This window comes from Trachypithecus francoisi, unplaced genomic scaffold, assembly GCF_009764315.1.
Source record: "Trachypithecus francoisi isolate TF-2019V2 unplaced genomic scaffold, Tfra_2.0 Lachesis_group0, whole genome shotgun sequence".
Classification (NCBI taxonomy): domain Eukaryota; kingdom Metazoa; phylum Chordata; class Mammalia; order Primates; family Cercopithecidae; genus Trachypithecus; species Trachypithecus francoisi.
Window position 1 is genome coordinate 150,150,286 of NW_022681453.1, and position 19,380 is coordinate 150,169,665.

The 19,380-nt window shown below is 38.9% G+C and overlaps 1 protein-coding gene across 1 annotated transcript in view; it reads left to right on the forward strand.

The window, feature by feature from the left end:
- Positions 1-19,380, forward strand: part of SLC9A9 (solute carrier family 9 member A9) — a 608,786-nt gene that overhangs the window by 15,111 nt on the left and 574,295 nt on the right. The window contains exon 2 of the mRNA XM_033212402.1: positions 1,244-1,446. Within this exon, the coding sequence (XP_033068293.1) occupies positions 1,244-1,446 (203 nt within the window). The remainder of the gene's footprint in view (positions 1-1,243; positions 1,447-19,380) is intronic.

The following is a 19,380-nucleotide window of genomic DNA, read 5'->3' on the forward strand; positions in this document are numbered from 1 at the left end:
TACTCATGTATCACAGAGTGCTTCCCAGCGGTCACAGCACATGTCATGTTGTATTATAATTCTTTGCTCATGAATCTTCACTTATACAAACGAGCTCCTGTAAGACTGGACCTGTATTCTTATTTTATACCTATAAATGTCTGGTACACAATATGCACCCCAAAAATGTTTTACTAAAGAAATAAAAGATTATTAAATGACTAGATTCGTAAAAGAGGTAAAATCTCCAAAATTAGATGTTTTAAAGAGTGAACTCTGGATCATTCATCCCAAAACACATACATCAGTCCTAATTTTAAATTGACAGAGTTTAGGCTTCTGATGTTTCTTTGTTGCTTGTTAATAAATCCACATTAAAAAAGCCTGCAGTTATCAGATTGCCATGAGCATCTTACCAGAGTTAAAAAACTTAAAAGTCAAGGACTGCCACTCAGGTTGAATTGTTTATGAAAAGGAATGTGGTATCATTGGAATGCATTTGGCTACAAGTAACCAGAAACTTGATTCAAAATGGAAAAATTAGAGAATGTATTACATCACACAGCAAGAAGTTTAGAGTTAGGGTAGCTCTAGGCAGGCTGCTTGATCTAGTGGCTCTGTGATGTCCTTCAACACCTAGGCTCTGTCTTCTGCCAGTGTCTTAGTCTTACCCTCCTCAGTATATTGGCTGCATTCTTGGACTGGATCTACTTATGGTCACAGATACCTGCCAGCCGAAAAAAAGAAAAAGAAAAAAAAAAAGAACTATATTGCCTTGGTCATGTCCTGAGAGAAAGAACAAGAACACCTCTCCCCTCAACCATGGGGTATGACATAATAAAGTCTGATGGGGATAACTGAGATTTGTGCTGGTCTGTGGACCAGAAACACTCCCAGGGGAATTCCATCTCCTAACTGATTAGATGACTCAGTGTCTACCACAGAGCAAAGGTTTTCTTGAAGGATTTGGATGGATAGAAGGAGTTAGGTGTCTTTTCTCTCCAAAATTGGTAGGTCCACTAGGAAGAAAAAAAATGGGAAGATATGCTGAGTATTCAAGCAATGGTTCTCACTACAAATATTTCAACACTATGTTATGTTGAACTGGTACCTACGCAAAAGTGAACACTTTTCTAAACCAGGCAATAACCCAACACTTTCTCCTGTCACTTCTGAAGGTTCCAAATCATATAGGTTTCCAATAGTGGCATTTTAGATTGCCTTCCTCCAGTACCATTATTTATTTATTTATTTATTTTTTTAGGCCTCATAATGGGACTAATTTTACGGTATGCTACAGCACCAACTGATATAGAAAGTGGAACTGTCTATGACTGTGTAAAACTAACTTTCAGTCCATCAACTCTGCTGGTTAATATCACTGACCAAGTTTATGAATATAAATACAAAAGAGAAATAAGTCAACACAACATCAATCCTCATCAAGGCAATGCTATACTTGAAAAGGTAAGGATCTTGTCGGTATTATATTTTTGTTTTACAGTATAAATAATTGTATCATTTTTGAGCCTTTATACTTTATATATAATGCATTCACACACATGTACATGCCTATTTTAACACCACTCTATTGGAGACATTAATTGACTAGGGAGTCAAACCCTGAGTTAAACTCTTATTACAAGCTGAGTTGTCTGTATTTTTTTTCCTAGAGATTAGGAAAGAAAGGTTTTCTTTTTTTCTTTTTCTGCAAGCCACAGTTATATTTGGTTAAAAGAAAAAAACATTCATCAACTCTGCCTTTCCTGATATTTGATTCCAGTTTTCACACATGTGTTTTAAGCACCGTTGTATATATTACTAGCTGAATGTGCAGTTCAAATTTTTCTTAAGCCAAAAGGAAAATGGAGTAGAAATAAAAATATTTTCACTTGCAAACTTTGAAACCTAGGATGACTGGCTTTTGGCTACCAACACAAAACACTGGCCACTTGGCTATTTATAAATACACTGACATGCAGTCAGTCTCAAGAAATCGTGACTCTATCAGTTTGGTTAGGGAATCTTAGGTAGAAAAAAATTGTGAAATGACTCATCTTTTAAAAATAGTTTCATAATTACAAATTTGTGAACTGCTTCAGTTACTGGAAGGAAAACTTTCTTCTGCTCTCAGGAATCTGGGTCAGAAATCAGATGAGGTTACCTTTTGTGGTGACTTGTACACCCTGGATCAGTCTTTGGAATAAGTGAATTTCTGTTTAACAAGTGTGTACTAGGAACCAGGATCTCACATCACTTACTTGAGATTTTTTTTCAGGTCAGAGCTGAGAATTTTCTGACATTATGGAAGTCTATTGTTTCATTTTTATCCCATATGTACTTAGTTTTTATGTTCAAACACAACTTTTTTTTTTTTTTTTCCATTTTAAGAGGTTTGGGGCAGAAGGGGAGGTACTTGGCCTGCCATTTTTCTCAGTCAAGATGACTAATTTATAATAATTGTTTTCATATTATCTTCCACTAGCACATTTTTAGATTAACTTCCCCTGGTACTTGGTGAGGGCTCAGGAAAGTCAAACTAATTATAATATTAGCCTAAATCAGACTTAGGAAAGTAAAGTGAAGCACAAAAAAAGAAAATTATATAACGTATTTCTGAAATAAAGAGGAGCAACTTCTAGCTCTGCCACTGCTTTTGAATTATCTGTTTTGGATTATCTCTTCCATGTGTTTCTTTCTGTTTATATAATAATAAAAATTATCTCTTTTAAAATAAATATTTTTTAAACTTGTTAGCAACATAGGATTTAAATTAAAATACATTCTTGAGTTTTACCTTTGGTTAGTACCCGGACATAAATTATTTCTCTCCTCACTCTCTCACACATTTTTATCTGCATTTCTATACAACACTATTTCTTCAAACAGGTTGACATCTCTCCTTCCACCAAATGCTGATAATTATCCTTGTTGCTGTAGCAATTATGTTCTTGAACAGGATTGCCAATAAATGTCTGATAGAAATTTTGTTATTGAATTATTGACATATTTATTCCTTCATCAGCATCCAGAGCCAAATGTTTGCTTTTGAAAACTTAAGGCAAGAGATGGAGAAAACGTCTAAGTTGCTGGAGCCCTCTTGGTGTTTTCAGTGAGTGGATTATGAGCTCTGCAAGTTTGGTACATAAAATGTTTATTTGCCCTTGAGTGGCTCAAGTAGTTTCTAGAAGAACTTGTCAATCATGGCACCTGGAGATGGGAATAGGTAACTCAGAAACCTGACTAAGTCCTCCTCTCATTGCTGGTATAGAAAGGGGCATCTACTGGCATACTTACTATATTACATGACTTTAAGGGATTTTGTTTATAAATATCTGGAGTGTGTCACAATGCGTATTTGTTGCTTATGTGCCAATGCTGGGGGACGCTAGTTAATCTGCAAAACTGAACAACCCATGGCCTGTCTTCCTTACTGAGAATTCTCCTTTGGGAGGCTTATAAGGAGGGAACATTGAGTAATGGTTAAACAAAATTAGGGTTAGACAGACCTTCCATCCCCCTTCTGTGAGTTTCTTAAGCTTCCTAATCCCCAACTTTCTTATTTGTGAAGTGAGGAGCTTAAAACCTATTCTACAGGATTGTTTTAATGTTTAAATGAGGTGATGTATATAAAGTGCCTGGCTAACATGGGGCCTTTACATTGTACGATTGTTACTACCACTACTACTACTATTAGTACTACTGCCACTGCACTACCACTGCCAGTGTCACTGCCACTTCCACTACCTCCAAAAATAATGCCACCATTGCTACTATTAGATAATGTTTGAATGCTTAATATATGCCAGGAATTAATAAAATGTGTATTTATTTGATTAACTCATTTAACATTCATTTGGGGAGATAAGACCAATGTATAATGGATATTTCTGTATAATTCAGTCCTAAATTGTATCACATGAATTATGAGGACTGTGAAACTTTACAGATTAGTTGTTGTAGATACTCGAGCTTCTCACATAGGCTTCTTGGAGAGATGGCACTTGAGAAGGGCTTTGGGTAGACAGTAGGGATTGAACTCAGAAAGGCCGTCAGGGCAGTGTGCATTGGAAGGTGAGACAGCAGTAAGTGAGTATCCAGGTAAGAATTGAAGAGGGCTTCATGAAAAGCCTGGATGCTTTGGATTAACAAAGGCTGCTTGAATCTGTAGGAACAGTGTGAAGAGAAGAGCCTAAGATTCCAGGATTTTAAGCCTGGATGAAAGAATATGAGGTTCGTAGGGTAAAAGTTTGGGGAGGAAAGACTTGAGGAAGGGGTGGGTGAAAATGCCCTGGATCTGCACATACATATCCCCTAATTTAGAGCAAGAAAGAGACCCGACCTCATTAAATTGAACCTCATCATTTTATAGATGGGCAAAACAAGAAATTAAGCACTAAAATCAATTTAAGTCAGTGGTTCCCAAACTGTCTGCACTTTGGAATCATTAGGAAGCTTCAAAACATACTAATGACTGTGTTCTGCCTCTGGGCTTGTCATTTGGCTGATTTAGGGAGTATCAAGAGTTTCGGAATTTTTAGAAGATCACCAAGGTGATGCTAATGGGCAAATGAGTTAGGGATTTAAGTCCTACTTCGAGTTCAGGTGAAATGGTGAGGAGAGAGGTGTCGCTTTTGTTCTTCTTTACTTCACATCCACTGATGCAGATATACCAGCTCCTTTTATTTTGTTCACTCAACACAACAAGAACTTTTTTGCTTCAGGACCTCTGTACCTGTCATTCCTTTTACCTAAAATGGCCTCACTTCTACCCTTTGAATATCAGCCACCTTCACATTCCTAGAGTTTTGGCTTGAAATACCATCTCTTCAGAGAGGGCTTGCCCCTACCATTTTCTCACACTGTATCCTCCCTCCCTTCTCTTCTCTCTCTCTCTCTCTCTCTGTGTGTGTGTGGGGGGGGGCAGGGGCGGGGGGTGCTGGCAGGGGGAGTCAGTACGTGCCTGTCTCTTTCTCTCAGCAATAAATTATACATGTATTTGCTTATGTTTTGTTTATTAGCATTCTTACATTGCTTATTGTCCACTAGACTGTAAACTTCACAAAGGCAGGGACCATACCTCTTTTACTGACCAATGTATCCCCAAAGCCTATCCTGGTGCCCCATGCCTAATAACTGCTAAACAGTGATGAATAAATAATTGAATGAGTCTGAGATCTTGGCAGAGCACATATGGCTAGAGAAATACACAGCATTTGGAAATTATCACTCATGGAGTTGGTAGAACTGTAGTGTCCTGGATGCTTAATGCTTGTAGACACCTGACACATTCTTTAATCTTAGCTGTGCATATATGGAAAATACATTAATGTCTAGAGAAAATACATGGTGAGTTCAGGGTCCCACTACTGGTTAGAGCAGAGATAGAACTTGGACTATAGTACTTAATTCTGAGTCCTAAGTAAATAATTGTACCCCACACTACTGGACAGGCTCTCTGAGAGGCCACATGGACAGAGAAGGGCAGGACACCTGGGGCTGAGACCTAGGGTGTTTCACCGTTAGACAGGCAGAAGGAGATGACCAGTGCTGGAAAGAGTGCAGGGAGGTCAGAGTTGAGGAAGAGGTCCGGCTCAGCAGAGTCACAGGGGTCATTAGTGTGGCCCCGCTGGGTCCTTTTCCTTTGTGATGTATTTTAAAGGGAGTACTTGGCCTTTGTTTCTAAAAGTTACATGATTTGAAAATGGGTTTTACTCTTAGAAAAAATGTGGTTTAGCGTCTTGGATGAAATTTCTGACTTCAGGATTGGAGAGGCTGGAATAATTTCTTATGCTGTGTAATCACCTGTTAGAAGGTTTTATAAGAGCACGTGTATTTCTGGGATGTTTAGGCATTGATGTGCTTAGAGACAGAACTGGTTTGATAGCTCTGTGAGTTCCTTCCAATAAGAAGGCATAAAACTGGAAAAATATGAGAGCTGTTGGCATTTATATAAACAGCAACGCACTGTGATTTTATGCCATGTTTAAACATATAAAAATTTCAGGAAACACCATATGCCAAACTTGTTTTGTTCATGCTCAACATAGATAAAAATGTAGAAAAGAAAAATATTTTCACTTAAAGATTGGTGAAAACAGTATTCTTCTATATGTTATGAGCAGATGATGAACTCAAAACAACCTTCTAAGAGGATAAAACTAGACCATGTTGCTCTGTATCTATTCAGCCAATGTTTCTAACCCCATTTGTCAAATTGTTCTGTCTATAAAAGATACCTGCAACTGGTTGTAGCCCTTTAGGGCCTATATCCTATTACATGATAGCTTTGCAAGCATCAATTTGTTATGTAATATTTAGGAATACCAAAATGTCTACCAAATATTTCTGAATTTTATGTCAATAGGAAGTTCAAAACCTGCTTTTGAAGAGAAGATGATAAAATAACTTTCTCATACTTTCACTCATTTATTCTTTCAACACAAATGAACTGAGTTCTATCAATTTCAATTCTGAAATAAGATGTGGTCTCAAGGAGTTTAGTAGAAAATCAGAGAAAAACATAGCATATGAATAAATGAATGAGTAACACTAAAGGCAGGTGTCAAAAAAGTGGGACAAGAACCACAGGCACCCAGAACAGGACAATATGGTCTCTTATTAGGGGTAACAGGAAAGATTTCAAAGACGGGCAGTTGATTGACTCTGGTGATACGGGTATGTGTGGTGTGGGGTGGTGGGGATGGGGAGGCATTCCATGCAGACAGAAAAGCATGATATGGATGTGGGAAAAGAGGTAGACAGTATTCCAGGAAAAAAAAAAAAAAAAAAAAAAAAGCATTTCCAATGTGTTGAAGTGTGGAAGACCAGTGAAACCTTAGGACTGAAAATGAAGGCAGACCTTGATTTGGAAGCCCCTGAATGACATGTTGAGTAATGCCCTCTCTATTTGTAGTCAGAGGAACAGTGTAATGTTGACAAAAGCAAAGGGACAGTGTGCCTGCTGTGTACAGGTTAGAGAGTGAAAGCAAAGAGACAGATGAAGCCTAGACTTGGATGGTAACCAAGAGGTAGATGCAAGAAAAATGAGGAAGGAAGGTTGTGAAGGGCTTGGCCCAACTAGTCAGAAGAAGAAGAAAAACAGCTTCCTCTGCTACCCTGGTCATGTGGGTTCACAGAAAGGTGGTGAGGCAAAAATGTGGAAGTTTAAAGTTAGATTTGATTTGTTGGAGAAAATCACAAATCACAAATATGGTGGGTTTTTCTGTTTGTTTTTTTGTTTGTTTGTTTTTAATTTTAAAGATGAGTCTTGCTCTGGCACCCAGGCTGCAGTACAGTGGCATGATTCCAGCTCACTGCAACCTCTGCCTCCTAGGTTCAAGCAATTCTCATGCCCTAGCCTCCTAAGTACCTGGGACTGTAGGTGTGTGCCACCACGCCCAGCTACTTTTTGTATTCTTAGTAGAGATGGGGTTTCACAATGTTGGCCAGGCTGGTCTCCAACTCCTGACCTCCAGTGATCTGCTTGCCTCGGCCTCCCAAAGTGCTGAGATTATAGGTGTGAGCCACAGTGTCTGGCCACAAGTATGGTTTTAAACTGGAATGAATGAATCAATCTATTTCATCATTAATTTATTCATCATTGATTTAGCATGTTAGGTGTTTATAATACTCAGTTGGAAAGGTCAGTGGGGCATTTGGCTGGAAAGGTCTTGCAGATACAGTAAATTATCAAAAAGTTGTCAACACAGTTAAATGTATGCTTCTTATCACTCATAAATAAGTTGACTGTAATGTACAAAGTCAAAGGAAACTACCCAGCAAAACTTTTGCTAAGTCTTCACTTCCTGTGTGACAAGTAGACACTATTGCTTGGTGAAGGAAGTTATTTTGAAGTAAGTTACACTGCCGAGCAATCTGTTCTTTCTGTTCTTTCAATAAAGAGAATTGCCAATCTGCAAATAGGTCATCAGAGCTCATTTCAATTGTGTGGATAATACTACATATTTTAGAGATATTTTAATGAAGCCCTTATAGAAACAGCTAACCATAAGACATTTAAAGTAATTTTGTTTTTGAAGCATTAAATAAATACATTAATTTTTTTGTAGCTTTAAATAAATAAATCAAAGTCCTTTTTTTCTCACTATCTAACTTTTCCTAATGGTGATTTTGATTTTTTCATCATTCAGAATTTTAATTCTTATATATTTATTTGTAAACTACGTTTGCATTTTCTAGTCTTTTCCTCTACTTGAGCTTCAATAAGGCCAGGGGCAAACCTCTTCCTGTAACAGGAATAGCTTGAGCAGAGAGAGTCACAGGGCCATGAGATAAATATGTACGGTTAACACTAAGACACTCTTGGGGAGGATAAAGAAAGGACTGAAAAGAAATTTTTAAAAAAACTTTTCTAGGCACACAGAGAGAAAGCAAGCTTCATGATGATAAATCAGCATTGGGGGTTTGGAGAAGCATTTGTAGGATACTATCAATTATTCTTCCTTTCCACAGAGAATGGGGCTTCATGATTTGTGTTTCTCTGTCATGACATGTCTTGGCTCTTACCACGTGAGATGGTTCCAGAGAATGTCAAGTTTGGCACTAAATGGGATGAGGCGATTTGGGTGGATGTAGCTCCTTTCATCCTAAACCTTATTTAAGAGATCTGCTGTTAATAAACAAACTAAAAATTTATTTGCTTTAGCTGTTTTCTTCCACTTTCATTCAACTTTTTTGGCAAAAAGTTGGCCTGTGAGATGACCTCAGAAATGTATTTAAAGACTCTAAACATCCCACTTGATTTTGATTTAGTCATTGAACAACACAGATTTTCTTCATTCCTTTAGTCATTCAAAAAATGTTTATTTATTGAGCACTTGCTATTTGCCAGGCATTGGTTTTAGGTGCTGCAAGTATGGCAGTGAACAAAACAAGGTCCCTGTGCTCATGGGGTTTAGATTCCTGGAGGGGGATAGACAAAGGAAGTTCAGCACAAGCATTTGTAATCCAGAGCTAAGTGGAGGCAAGCGCTATGAAGAGAAGTTAGCAAAATTAGAAAGTTCGGAGCAAAGGGTCTTTAGATATGTCCTACAGAGAAGGCCTCACTGAGGTGAAGTCGGAGCTGAGACCTAATGAACTGGGGACTACGCCATGCAGAAATCTGGAAGAAGGAAATTTCAAACAGAGGACAAAACTAAGTAATAGTAAGTGCCTGTTGCTTTCTGGAAGGCAGTTTTTTGTTTGTTTGTTTTCGTTTTTGTTTTTGTTTCCTGCCAGCTCTTTGCCATTTTATTCATGAATATTCCAAGATCATTTTTTATATATAAAAGGTTTTAGAAAAAAAATATTTTTTATAGTAGAGAAGGGCAGAGAAGAAGAGAGAGATCAACTTGGAATAGGGATTGGAAATCTAGAAACACAAGGATGCTCTGCTCCTAGGGGCATGAGGTGCCATGAGGTACCATGGCCACTTTTGAAAGTTTGCCTTCGGAATGCACCATGCAAATACTAACTTCCAAACTTTTCATTGTGCACTCCACCAGTAAAATGCCTTTGAGCATATGTACCCATATGCCTTTTTATTTACAAGTTGGATGTAAGTATCAATATACTCTATACATTTTAAAGCAGATATCAAACTAGAATTTTTTAAAAGGAAGAGATAAAATGAAATATAAACGGAAGTTCCAGTATGTCCTTTGCACACCAAAATCATCCTTTCCATTCTCTAGGATATGGACACCTCATTTTAGAGACCAATATAATATCTTATATTTTGTTAAAATTTTATTTTTATTGTAACTATTAAATATTTTTGATAACTATCTTTAAAAATTCCACTCTTTTCTGAAATCTTTTTTAACTTTTAATTTTTATTTTAAATTTTTATTTTTTATTTTTGTGGGTACATAGTAGGTGTATGTATTTATGGGTTACATAAGATGTTTTGATACAGGCATGCAATGTGAAGTGATCACATCATGGAGGATGGGGTAGCCATTCCCTCAAGCATTTATTCTTTGTGTCTTTTCTGAAATCTTTTTTTATTTTTTTTTGAGACGGAGTTTCGCTCTGTCGCCCAGACTGGAGTGCAGTGGTGCAATCTTGGCTCACTTGCAAGCTCTGCCTCCCGGGTTCACGCCATTCTCCTGCCTCAGCCTCCCGAGTAGCTGGGACTACAGGCACCTGCCACCACGCCCGGCTAATTTTTTTTATTTTTAGTAGAGACGGGGTTTCACCATGTTAGCCAGGATGGTCTCAATCTCCTGACCTTGTGATCCACCTACCTCAGCCTCCCAAAGTGCTGGGATTACAGGCGTGAGCCACCACGCCCGGCCCTTTTCTGAAATCTTAAATCCTGTATTCTGAGTCTTGCAGCACCAGTATGGCCTGGTTGGCCTGATGTGAGGATGTTCTTAGGGGCTGATTAGCTCTGGGAGAACACTCATCTTCACCCCAAATGTCCCCATGCTACTACAGTATTCAGGCCTTTTGTCTCATAAGTCGCAGTCTCATAGCTCCACCTGTCATTCCCCACGGCATTTTAGCTGAGTTGTTAATATTTGCTTCTATAATGTTTGGATTCATGTCTGTCTTTTCAATGTCACTTATCTATAGTCTCACTAGACTGTGGGCTCCAGGATGGCAGAGACTAGGTCTGTTTTGTGGTCACATTTATTCCATGATTCCTGGCAGATGGTGAATTCTCTGTGGATCTTGATAAATGAATGGATGATGTAACCAGGTATCTATCATTCTCTGCTTGTCAGTAGCTCCTTTTCACTGCTACTCTGTCCTGTCTTAATTGCTGACTATTTTGTAACCAAGCATCTACCTCAGATTTCTCCTCAGGGTGAATTTTGTGTGCTCTGTGATGGTTGTTTACTACTCAGAGGACTGAACTGCTAAAAAGTCTGCTCTCCAAATAATTGCTTAGGGATGGGAGGAGGCAGAGAGAGATTCAAAACAGGGAGAGAGGGAGAGAAAAGGAGGCTGAGCAAAGAACAGAAAACAGAGAGAGAGTGGAAGGGAAAAAATGAGATATCCCATTGTACTTTACATCTGAGTAAATAATGTTTACAACAGATAATTCAATTCTTTTCCCCATTGCTTTGTTCTTTCTAAAATATTACACTGTGGCAAGAGTGCACATTTATCATTGCTGGTCTCCAGTGAGTAGTTATTTAAAGTTCCACCCAGCTGCATTTCCCTGTTCTCTCCTGAGGCCATTAGGAAGCTCCTGGTTAGTAGCAGATACAGCCTGAGGTAGGCTCCACAGACAGCTGGGCACAGGAAGGGACGGGACCTACCGAAGCTGCACATTCAGCTGGTTATCTCTTGTTGCCTTTTAAGCTTGCCCGGAGTTATGGAGTCTCCCAGCTGCTCCCTTCACATCCATTTCTGATCACAGGGCTAAGTGGGCTCTGATTTATCACGTTCTGCCCCAGGTTGGGGTGCGTGGAGCAAGAATGTCCTGCAAATTCAGGTGGTCTTCATCTTTCTTTCTAACTGTCACAAAATGGGTTCCCAGAAGAGCAGTAGACCCTGAGGTAGAGTGTAGTAAGCAGGACATTTATCAAGTAGCCTTGAGACTGACACTTTCAGTAGAAGAGGAAGGAAGCCTGAGTGGGTAGAGAGAGAAATAAAGCTGAGATGCAGGCCCAACAATTGTGGCTGCCTCCTTGGGAAGCTGTGGAGCTAGAATGAGCCTTCAAAGTCATTCTCAGTTGGACTCAGAAGGCTAGGCCTCTAAAACACCAAATTACTCTGTTCTTTTGTGTGGGTGACTCTGGAAAGGGCATGACTGTGGGTGAGGTGCTTCTCTGCGGTCTTGGCAATCCCTGAAGGGGCTGACAGTGCTCCCTGCAGCAGGGGCAACACAGCCTTCATTGAAGGGGAGTTAGGGTGGCACAGCACAGCACCAGGCACACTGACCCCCCATAGGCTGGGAAGCTTTTTCTAGATTTTACACCCGAGAACAGCACCTAGATGATGAGTTAACACATAGTTGGAGTAAAATGCTTGCAGTGGAGTGCTGGAGCAGGCTTGTCCCAGCTTTTGAGAACTGATTATTAAATATTCAACAATTTTGTAAGCCTGTCGAAAACTTGAAATGGGCCATGATAGGAGTATTTATACCACAGAAATTGGCAAATGCTACAAATCAGGGCTTGTGAGGTTTTGTTTTTGTTTTTCTCCAGGCAGATGGTTTACAAGCCCATCACTACATATAGGCTTACCTAATTTCATTTTTAGGAGAATTGGAAATATTTAAACACTTCATTTTTCACCTCCCCAAAAAGTCCTTTCCTACTTGACAATTGTCTTAAAATTTTACTGTTAGAGCATCACATTTTCAGCTCAAACTCTGACTGCCTCTAAGATCACATGGCAAAGTGCATAAGGTTCTACAATTAGACCTAATTGAATCTCATCTCTGCCACTCCTAGCACTGAAATCTTTGGTAGGTTAATTTCTCTGAGCACATTTTTTCTTATCAATAAAGCAGGGATTATTGATGCTACTTTAGAGAGTTTCTTTCAGAACTAAAGAGAAAAGTTATGATTAAAATTAGGCAAGTTATAACTATTAGTCTACTTCCTTTTCTCCTTCCATAACATCTGTCCTTAATGGGCATGGATTTCCCCTTGGAGTAAGAAGTCTGAGGAGGGTATGATGGAGAAAGTTAGGTGTTGCTTTTTATCATACCATTTAAAATGGTGCTCAAATGCATTTAAAAAATATGCATCAATTTAATTTTAAATCATGCTTTCTGCTGATTTCAACACACACAGCTTCCTGCTTTACCCCAGTCCCCTCAAGGGTGCCTGTTGTGACTGTGGTCCTTGCTGACTCAGCCCTTGCCAGTCCAGCTTCCCCAGGCCAGTTGCTCCCTGGTGAGGTCATGTGATGGGGGAAGCTGTATACACACTTCAAAGCTAATCTGAAAAAGATACTGCAAACTCAAAAAAAAAAAAAAAAAAAAAGTAAGGCAAAGAAAGAAACTCTAGGATTGAGATGCTCCTGTATATTCTGAAGTGATAGAAAGCAGTTTCTTTTGCCTGTAAAAAAAAAAAAAAAAAAAAAAAATAGCCAATATTAAGATCTATTCTAGACTGGAAAAAAAAAAAAGAAATCATTGTTGATGTACAAAGTTTCAATTGTTTTGGATGCATGGCTCCTGACATCTGAGGAATGAGTAGTTCTTGGTGAGATGCAGGAACAAGCTCTTCTCACATGCACCTGGTATCATGTCAGTCTTAGACTGAAGTCACATTATTATGTCAATACCATAGCTAGTGAGGGGTGGTAGAGCAACCCTCACATGAATGGCAGACCTACAAGGGACCAGCAGCAGCCAATTCAAGTGTGCAGAAAACGAGAAGGCCTGGAGTCTGGGCATCTATGTCCAAGGGTAGGAAACCCAGGATATATGGTGTTGACATTAGCAAAGACTCACAAAGATAGCAAAGGTGAGTTTGTGCATCGAGAATCTCATGCAAAGCATAGGAGAGTTTCTAGCCTTTGGTGGTTTGTTGCCATGGCAGTAATCTAGAAAACTTAGATGTCCTTAATGTATTTGCATCCAATGAGAACAAATTCAGCAGTTGAGTGGGTGACCTGAACCCACTTATGAGTAGGAGATGGGATACTGAAGTTAAAAGGCCAATCTCTGGAGCCATATAACTTGGATCAAATGCCACTTACCAGCTGTGTGATCTCAGGTAAGATAATTAACCATCCTATGCTTCAATTTCCTAAATACTTTGTAGGGCTATTGTGAATTGCAAATGAGAAAATTCATGTGAAGCGCTTAGAATAGTGTCTGGCTCACAGTAAGTGCTCAAAGTATATTAACTGTTACTTGTTATTGTTGTTATCAACAAAGCAATGGACTTGCAATTAGAAGCTATGATTTGAGTCAAGGCCTTGGCTTTTTACGAGGTAGGTAACCTAGGGCAAATGACATACCTTGTAAACAGCTAAGGCCTTAACTCTGAGCCTGGTTCCACCTCTGTAAAAATGAGGTGTGCATACTTAACTCAAAGGGTGTTGTAAAGAAACAAAAGAGACACTGTGTATGAAGGAAATTTTAAAACTGTAACAGCCTTATGGAAAGATTTTTAAAATTACTTACTAATATTATTAATTGGCAAATAGTAAATGTACGAGGTTATATGTGAGGAAGTCAAATCCTAAACTTCAGCCCCACCCAAATTATAATAATGACAGTGTATTTTCTTTTCCATGGAAATTTTTTATTTACAAAGGCTTCTCCTCTTGCATTGTCCATTCAATCTCACCATTATTCCATAAGACAAACCGATATGACCCACGCTACAGAAGAGGAAACCAAAGTTCTGGAAGCTTAAGTGACTTGGCCAAGTTTAATTTACAACAGAACTAGGATTAGGACCAGGGCTTCTGACTCCAAGTTCAATGTCCTTTCTACAACTCCATGCTGCCAAGTTAAATGTTTAGAATTATGTAAATGTTTTTCACCACGTAATTTTGCATGGAGTCACCTCCAATGAAATAACAGTGTTTATATCTGTCATTTTTGCATATATAATGTTCACAATGGGACATTTCTAACTTCTAGCATTTTAATGACTTGAAAAGTAATTATAGCTTTGTGGTATTCTAGTCTCACCAATTCTCAATGATAACTTGTTATTTTTCTCTGCATTGTTCTCCCTTCACTGTTCCTCTGTAATTTAGTTTTGCTTCTATGAATTTCAATGAAAATGTATATATTTCAGTGATCCTCCTCTTTTTTTTTTTTTTGAGATAGAATTTCACTCTTGTTACCCAGGATGGAGTGCAATGGCGCTATCTCAGCTCACTGCAACCTCCGCCTAATGGGTTCAAGCCATTCTCCTACCTCAGCCTCCTGAGTAACTGGGATTACAGGCATGTGCAACCCTGCCCAGCTAATTTTTTGTATTTTTAGCAGAGACGGGGTTTCTCTATGTTGGTCAGGCTAGTCTTGAACTCCTGAGCTCAGGTGATCCACCCACCTTGGCCTCCCAAAATGCTGAGATTACAGGCCTAAGCCACTACGCCTGGCCAATCCTCTGTTTTTTAACCGGCAGTAATATGCATAATACTGCCGGGCGCGGTGGCTCAAGCCTGTAATCCCAGCATTTTGGGAGGCCGAGACGGGCGGATCACGAGGTCAGGAGATGGAGACCATCCTGGCTAACACGGTGAAACCCCGTCTCTACTAAAAATACAAAAAACTAGCCGGGCGAGGTGGCGGGCGCCTGTAGTCCCAGCTACTCGGGAGGCTGAGGCAGGAGAATGGGGTAAACCCGGGAGGTGGAGCTTGCAGTGAGCTGAGATCCGGCCACTACACTCCAGCCGGGGGACAGAGCAAGACTCCGTCTCAAAAAAAAAAAAAAATGCATAATACTAAGTTTTCTAGTTGGAGGGATTTGCCACAGACTTCCAGTAATTTTTGAAAAGAATGAAAATAACTCAATAGGTTTGGACATTCAATGAGTGTTTATTGCTCACCTGCCTGATTCTGTATTAGGCCTTTTCAGATATTTTATCACACTTAAAAATCATGGCTGGGGCCGGTCGCAGTGGCTCAAGCCCGTAATCCCAGCACTTTGGGAGGCCGAGACGGGCGGATCACGAGGTCAGGAGATTGAGACTATCCTGCTCGATCACCATCACATAGTGAAACCCCGTCTCTACTAAAAAAAAAAAAAAAAAAAAAAAACAAAAAACTAGCCGGGCGAGGTGGCGGGTGCCTGTAGTCCCAGCTACTTGGGAGGCTGAGGCAGGAGAATGGCGTAAACCTGGGAGGCGGAGCTTGCAGTGAGCTGAGATCCGGCCACTGCACTCCAGCCTGGGCGACAGAGAGACTCCCTCTCAAAAAAAAAAAAAAAAAAAAAATCATGGCTGGGCACGTGGTGGCTCACACCTGCAATCCCAGCACTTTGGGAGGCTGAGGCGGGTGGATCACTTGAGGTCAGGAGTTCATGACCAGCCTGGCCAATATGGTGAAACCCAGTCTCTACTAAAAATACAAAAATAATCTGAGCACAGTGGTGCGTGCCTGTAATCCCAGCTACTCAGAAGGCTGAGGTAGGACAACCGTTTGATCCTGGGAGGCAGAGGTTGCAGTGAACCAAGATCAAGCCATTGCACTCCAGCCTGGGCAACAGAGCGAGACTCTCTCAAAAAAAAAAAAAAAAAAAAAATTATAACAAGTCTGAGTCCCTAGTTCTTAACTTTTTCTTATATTCTATTTTCAGCCTTTATTATCCCTTAATCTTTAAAAGATAATTTTTAAAATATATTGATTTTCATTAGTAATTCCATTATATTTGTAGAATAACTTCGTAAATGGTAACTTTACAAGATATTCCTTTGGAATGACAAGAAAGTATTTTACCTGAAAGAATTAAAATAATCCCACAATATTACGCAACTACTATAAATTGTGGTAAATTTCTGTCAGTCACTTTACATATTTTTTTTCTGTGTAGGTTAAATCAGATGGTCGCTAAAGCTTTGTAACTTGCTTTACTTACTTGTTATCATAACCTAAACCTTCTCTCAGACTTTTAAAAATTGACTGTAATGGATGGAAATGTGCTTGATTTTGTAGTTGTTTCTAAATTTTCACTAATATAAATAATATCTCAGTGAATACTGAGGTATTATTTATAAAGATTTTCCTATATTTTGTATAAAGATTTTCCTATATTTTGAAACATTAAATAGGCTATTAAACATTAAATATCAGATAACAGCTATAAAATATTTATTAGAATGAATGTCTTCTGGGTCTTTGAAAAAGTGCTGAAAAGTGGCAGAAGAGCCAACTGAAATCAATGGGAAAAGGATTAATTACCGAATACCTATGAATTTTCCTAGGACAATTGGCTGTCAATATGGAAGAAAAAGAATTAGATCTCTATCTCATATCTTATCGCAAATAAATCTGAGATGGATTAGAGACTTAAGTAAAAATCAAACTATACAACTTTAGGAAAAATATATATATGACATCAGGATAGGAAAATATTTTTTAAAGATATCACCAAAAGCATAAATAATAAAGTAAAAATGGAATAAATTTTACTACATTAAAATGAACTTTTGCATGAAAAAGATAATATCAACAAAGTTAAAAGACAAAGTTTAAAAGCTTAAGGAGATCATGAGAATAGAAGAATGTATTTGAAATCTAAATAACCAAAGCAGAATAGTAACCAGATTACATTAAGAGCTAATCAATAAGAAAAACTAATACTGAGTAAAAGAGATCAGAAAATTCACTAGATACCACAAAGGCCAATAAATGAAGAATATATGTTCTTTTAATTAGTAATGAAAAATTTTAAGTAAATGATCATGTGATATCATTTCATACTTACCAGATTGCTAAAAATTAGAAATTTATCAATACTAAGTATTGGCTAAAATCTGGGGAAATACTCTTATACTTTACTGTGGGAGTATAAATTGGTATAGCCCCTCTGATTTGGTGATACCTACTAAAGTTGAAGGTTTATATACCTCATACCCCAGCAGTCCCACTTCTAGGTATTTTCACTTTTGGAGAAACTCTCACATGTATACACAGACTTAAGTATAAGAATATACATTGCAGCATTTCTAGTAATGGTAACAAGAGAAGGGAAAAAAATCAAATCACGATATATTCATCTCATAGAACATTACACAGCAGTTTAAGTGAATGGATGAGATTCACTTGTATATTAATATACATAAATCTTAAAAACTATGTTGAATGTAAAAGGCAAGAGGATACCTTTTATATTCAATAAATGTAAAAGAGTATTTATGATACAATTTTAAAATAAATATACAAAAATATTTTAAAATTAGGTGGCTGTGTTGGTATGCACCTGGGGGTCCTAGCTACTTGGGAGGCTTAGATGGAAGGATCACTTGAGCCCACGAGTTCCAGGTTGCAGTGAGCTATGATTGCACCACTGTACTCCAGCCTGGGCAACAAAGCAAGACCCTGTCTCAAATATAGTAAAGTAAAAACACACAAGCAATACTAATTATGGTTTATGACCACACACATATGAAATACATAAATACAGTAATGGAAGGAAAGGGCACTGATTATTTCCGGGGCTGGGTGAGAAGAGGAGGAACTTCAACTCTAGCATATAATTTAAAACTTGTTTGAGGTGAAGTTAAGCACATACACAAAATAAGAGAAAAACGTCTCTGGTTTAGAATTTCCAAGCTTGGTGCTGCCTCTGAACAAGTTGGACCTTGCACATGTTTCTCCATCTCTCTGGAGGATTATATTAGGTCAGGATTTTTGTTTTGTTGTTTTTTGTTTGTTTGTTTGTCTTTGAGATGGAGTCTTGCTCTGTTGCCAGGCTGGAGTGCAGTGGCGCAATCTCAGCTCACTGTAACCTCCGCCTCCCAGGTTCAAGCGATTCTTCTGTCTCAGGCTCCCCAGTAGCTGGGACTACAGGCGTGTGCCACCATGCTGGGATAATTTTTTTGTAATTTTAGTAGAGACAGGATTTCACCATGTTGGCCAGGATGGTCTCCATCTCTTGACCTCATGATCTGCCCACATCAGCCTCCCAAAGAGCTGGGATTACAGGTGTGGGCTACTGCACCCAGCCAATACTAGGTCAGGGTTTTGAACCTTTTTTTTTTTTTCAAATGGCAAAAAGCCCTTCATTCAAAGAAAATCTAACAAAGAAAGGACTTCACAGTGTGTCAAGCAGATGAAGTCAAAACTGCTAAGACAGGAATGGAGGAGGCAGTTGTCCCCACTTTCCATTACTGCCACCCTTCTCCCCAACTAGGTGACCTCTAAGGCAGCTTCTCCCTCTAATGGCCTAGCTGTCAATGGCACTGGCTGTTGGTCTGCACGAGGTATGACCCATTTCTTTGACAAGTGCCTGCCACGTACGAGGGCTCTTCAGCAAGCACCTGGAGAAATGGAAAAATGCTTTTTACTATGAAACCATCCCCTAACTGGGCTTGTCCACAGATTTGAATGTCTTGAGTAAAATTTCTCCCCATTTTAAAAGCATTCATTTATAATTTTGCTGCTCTTATCACTTCTTTAATTTTCTTAACTTAGCACATCTTCATTATTTTGGCCCTTACCACTCTGTTTCCTGATGTCCTCTCCTACCTCCTTCCTTCCCTTTTGTGGCCTTTGTCCTTTTATTTCCCCTCTCCCTTGTTCCTCCTGTTCATCCAAGAGCCATGTATCAGGTTCCTGAAAAAGCCACTGCTCAGCCTGCCCCATGAAAGGCCCAGAGCCCAGCTTGCCATCACTCATTTTTTTCCTTAACCTCCTGTACCCACTTCTTGGTGTAAGTCAGTCAGAAATGATCAAAAACCACTTCCTAATTATGAAACCCAAAGGATTTTCCCTTGGTCCTTAAACTCCTTTTTTCAGCAGCTGAC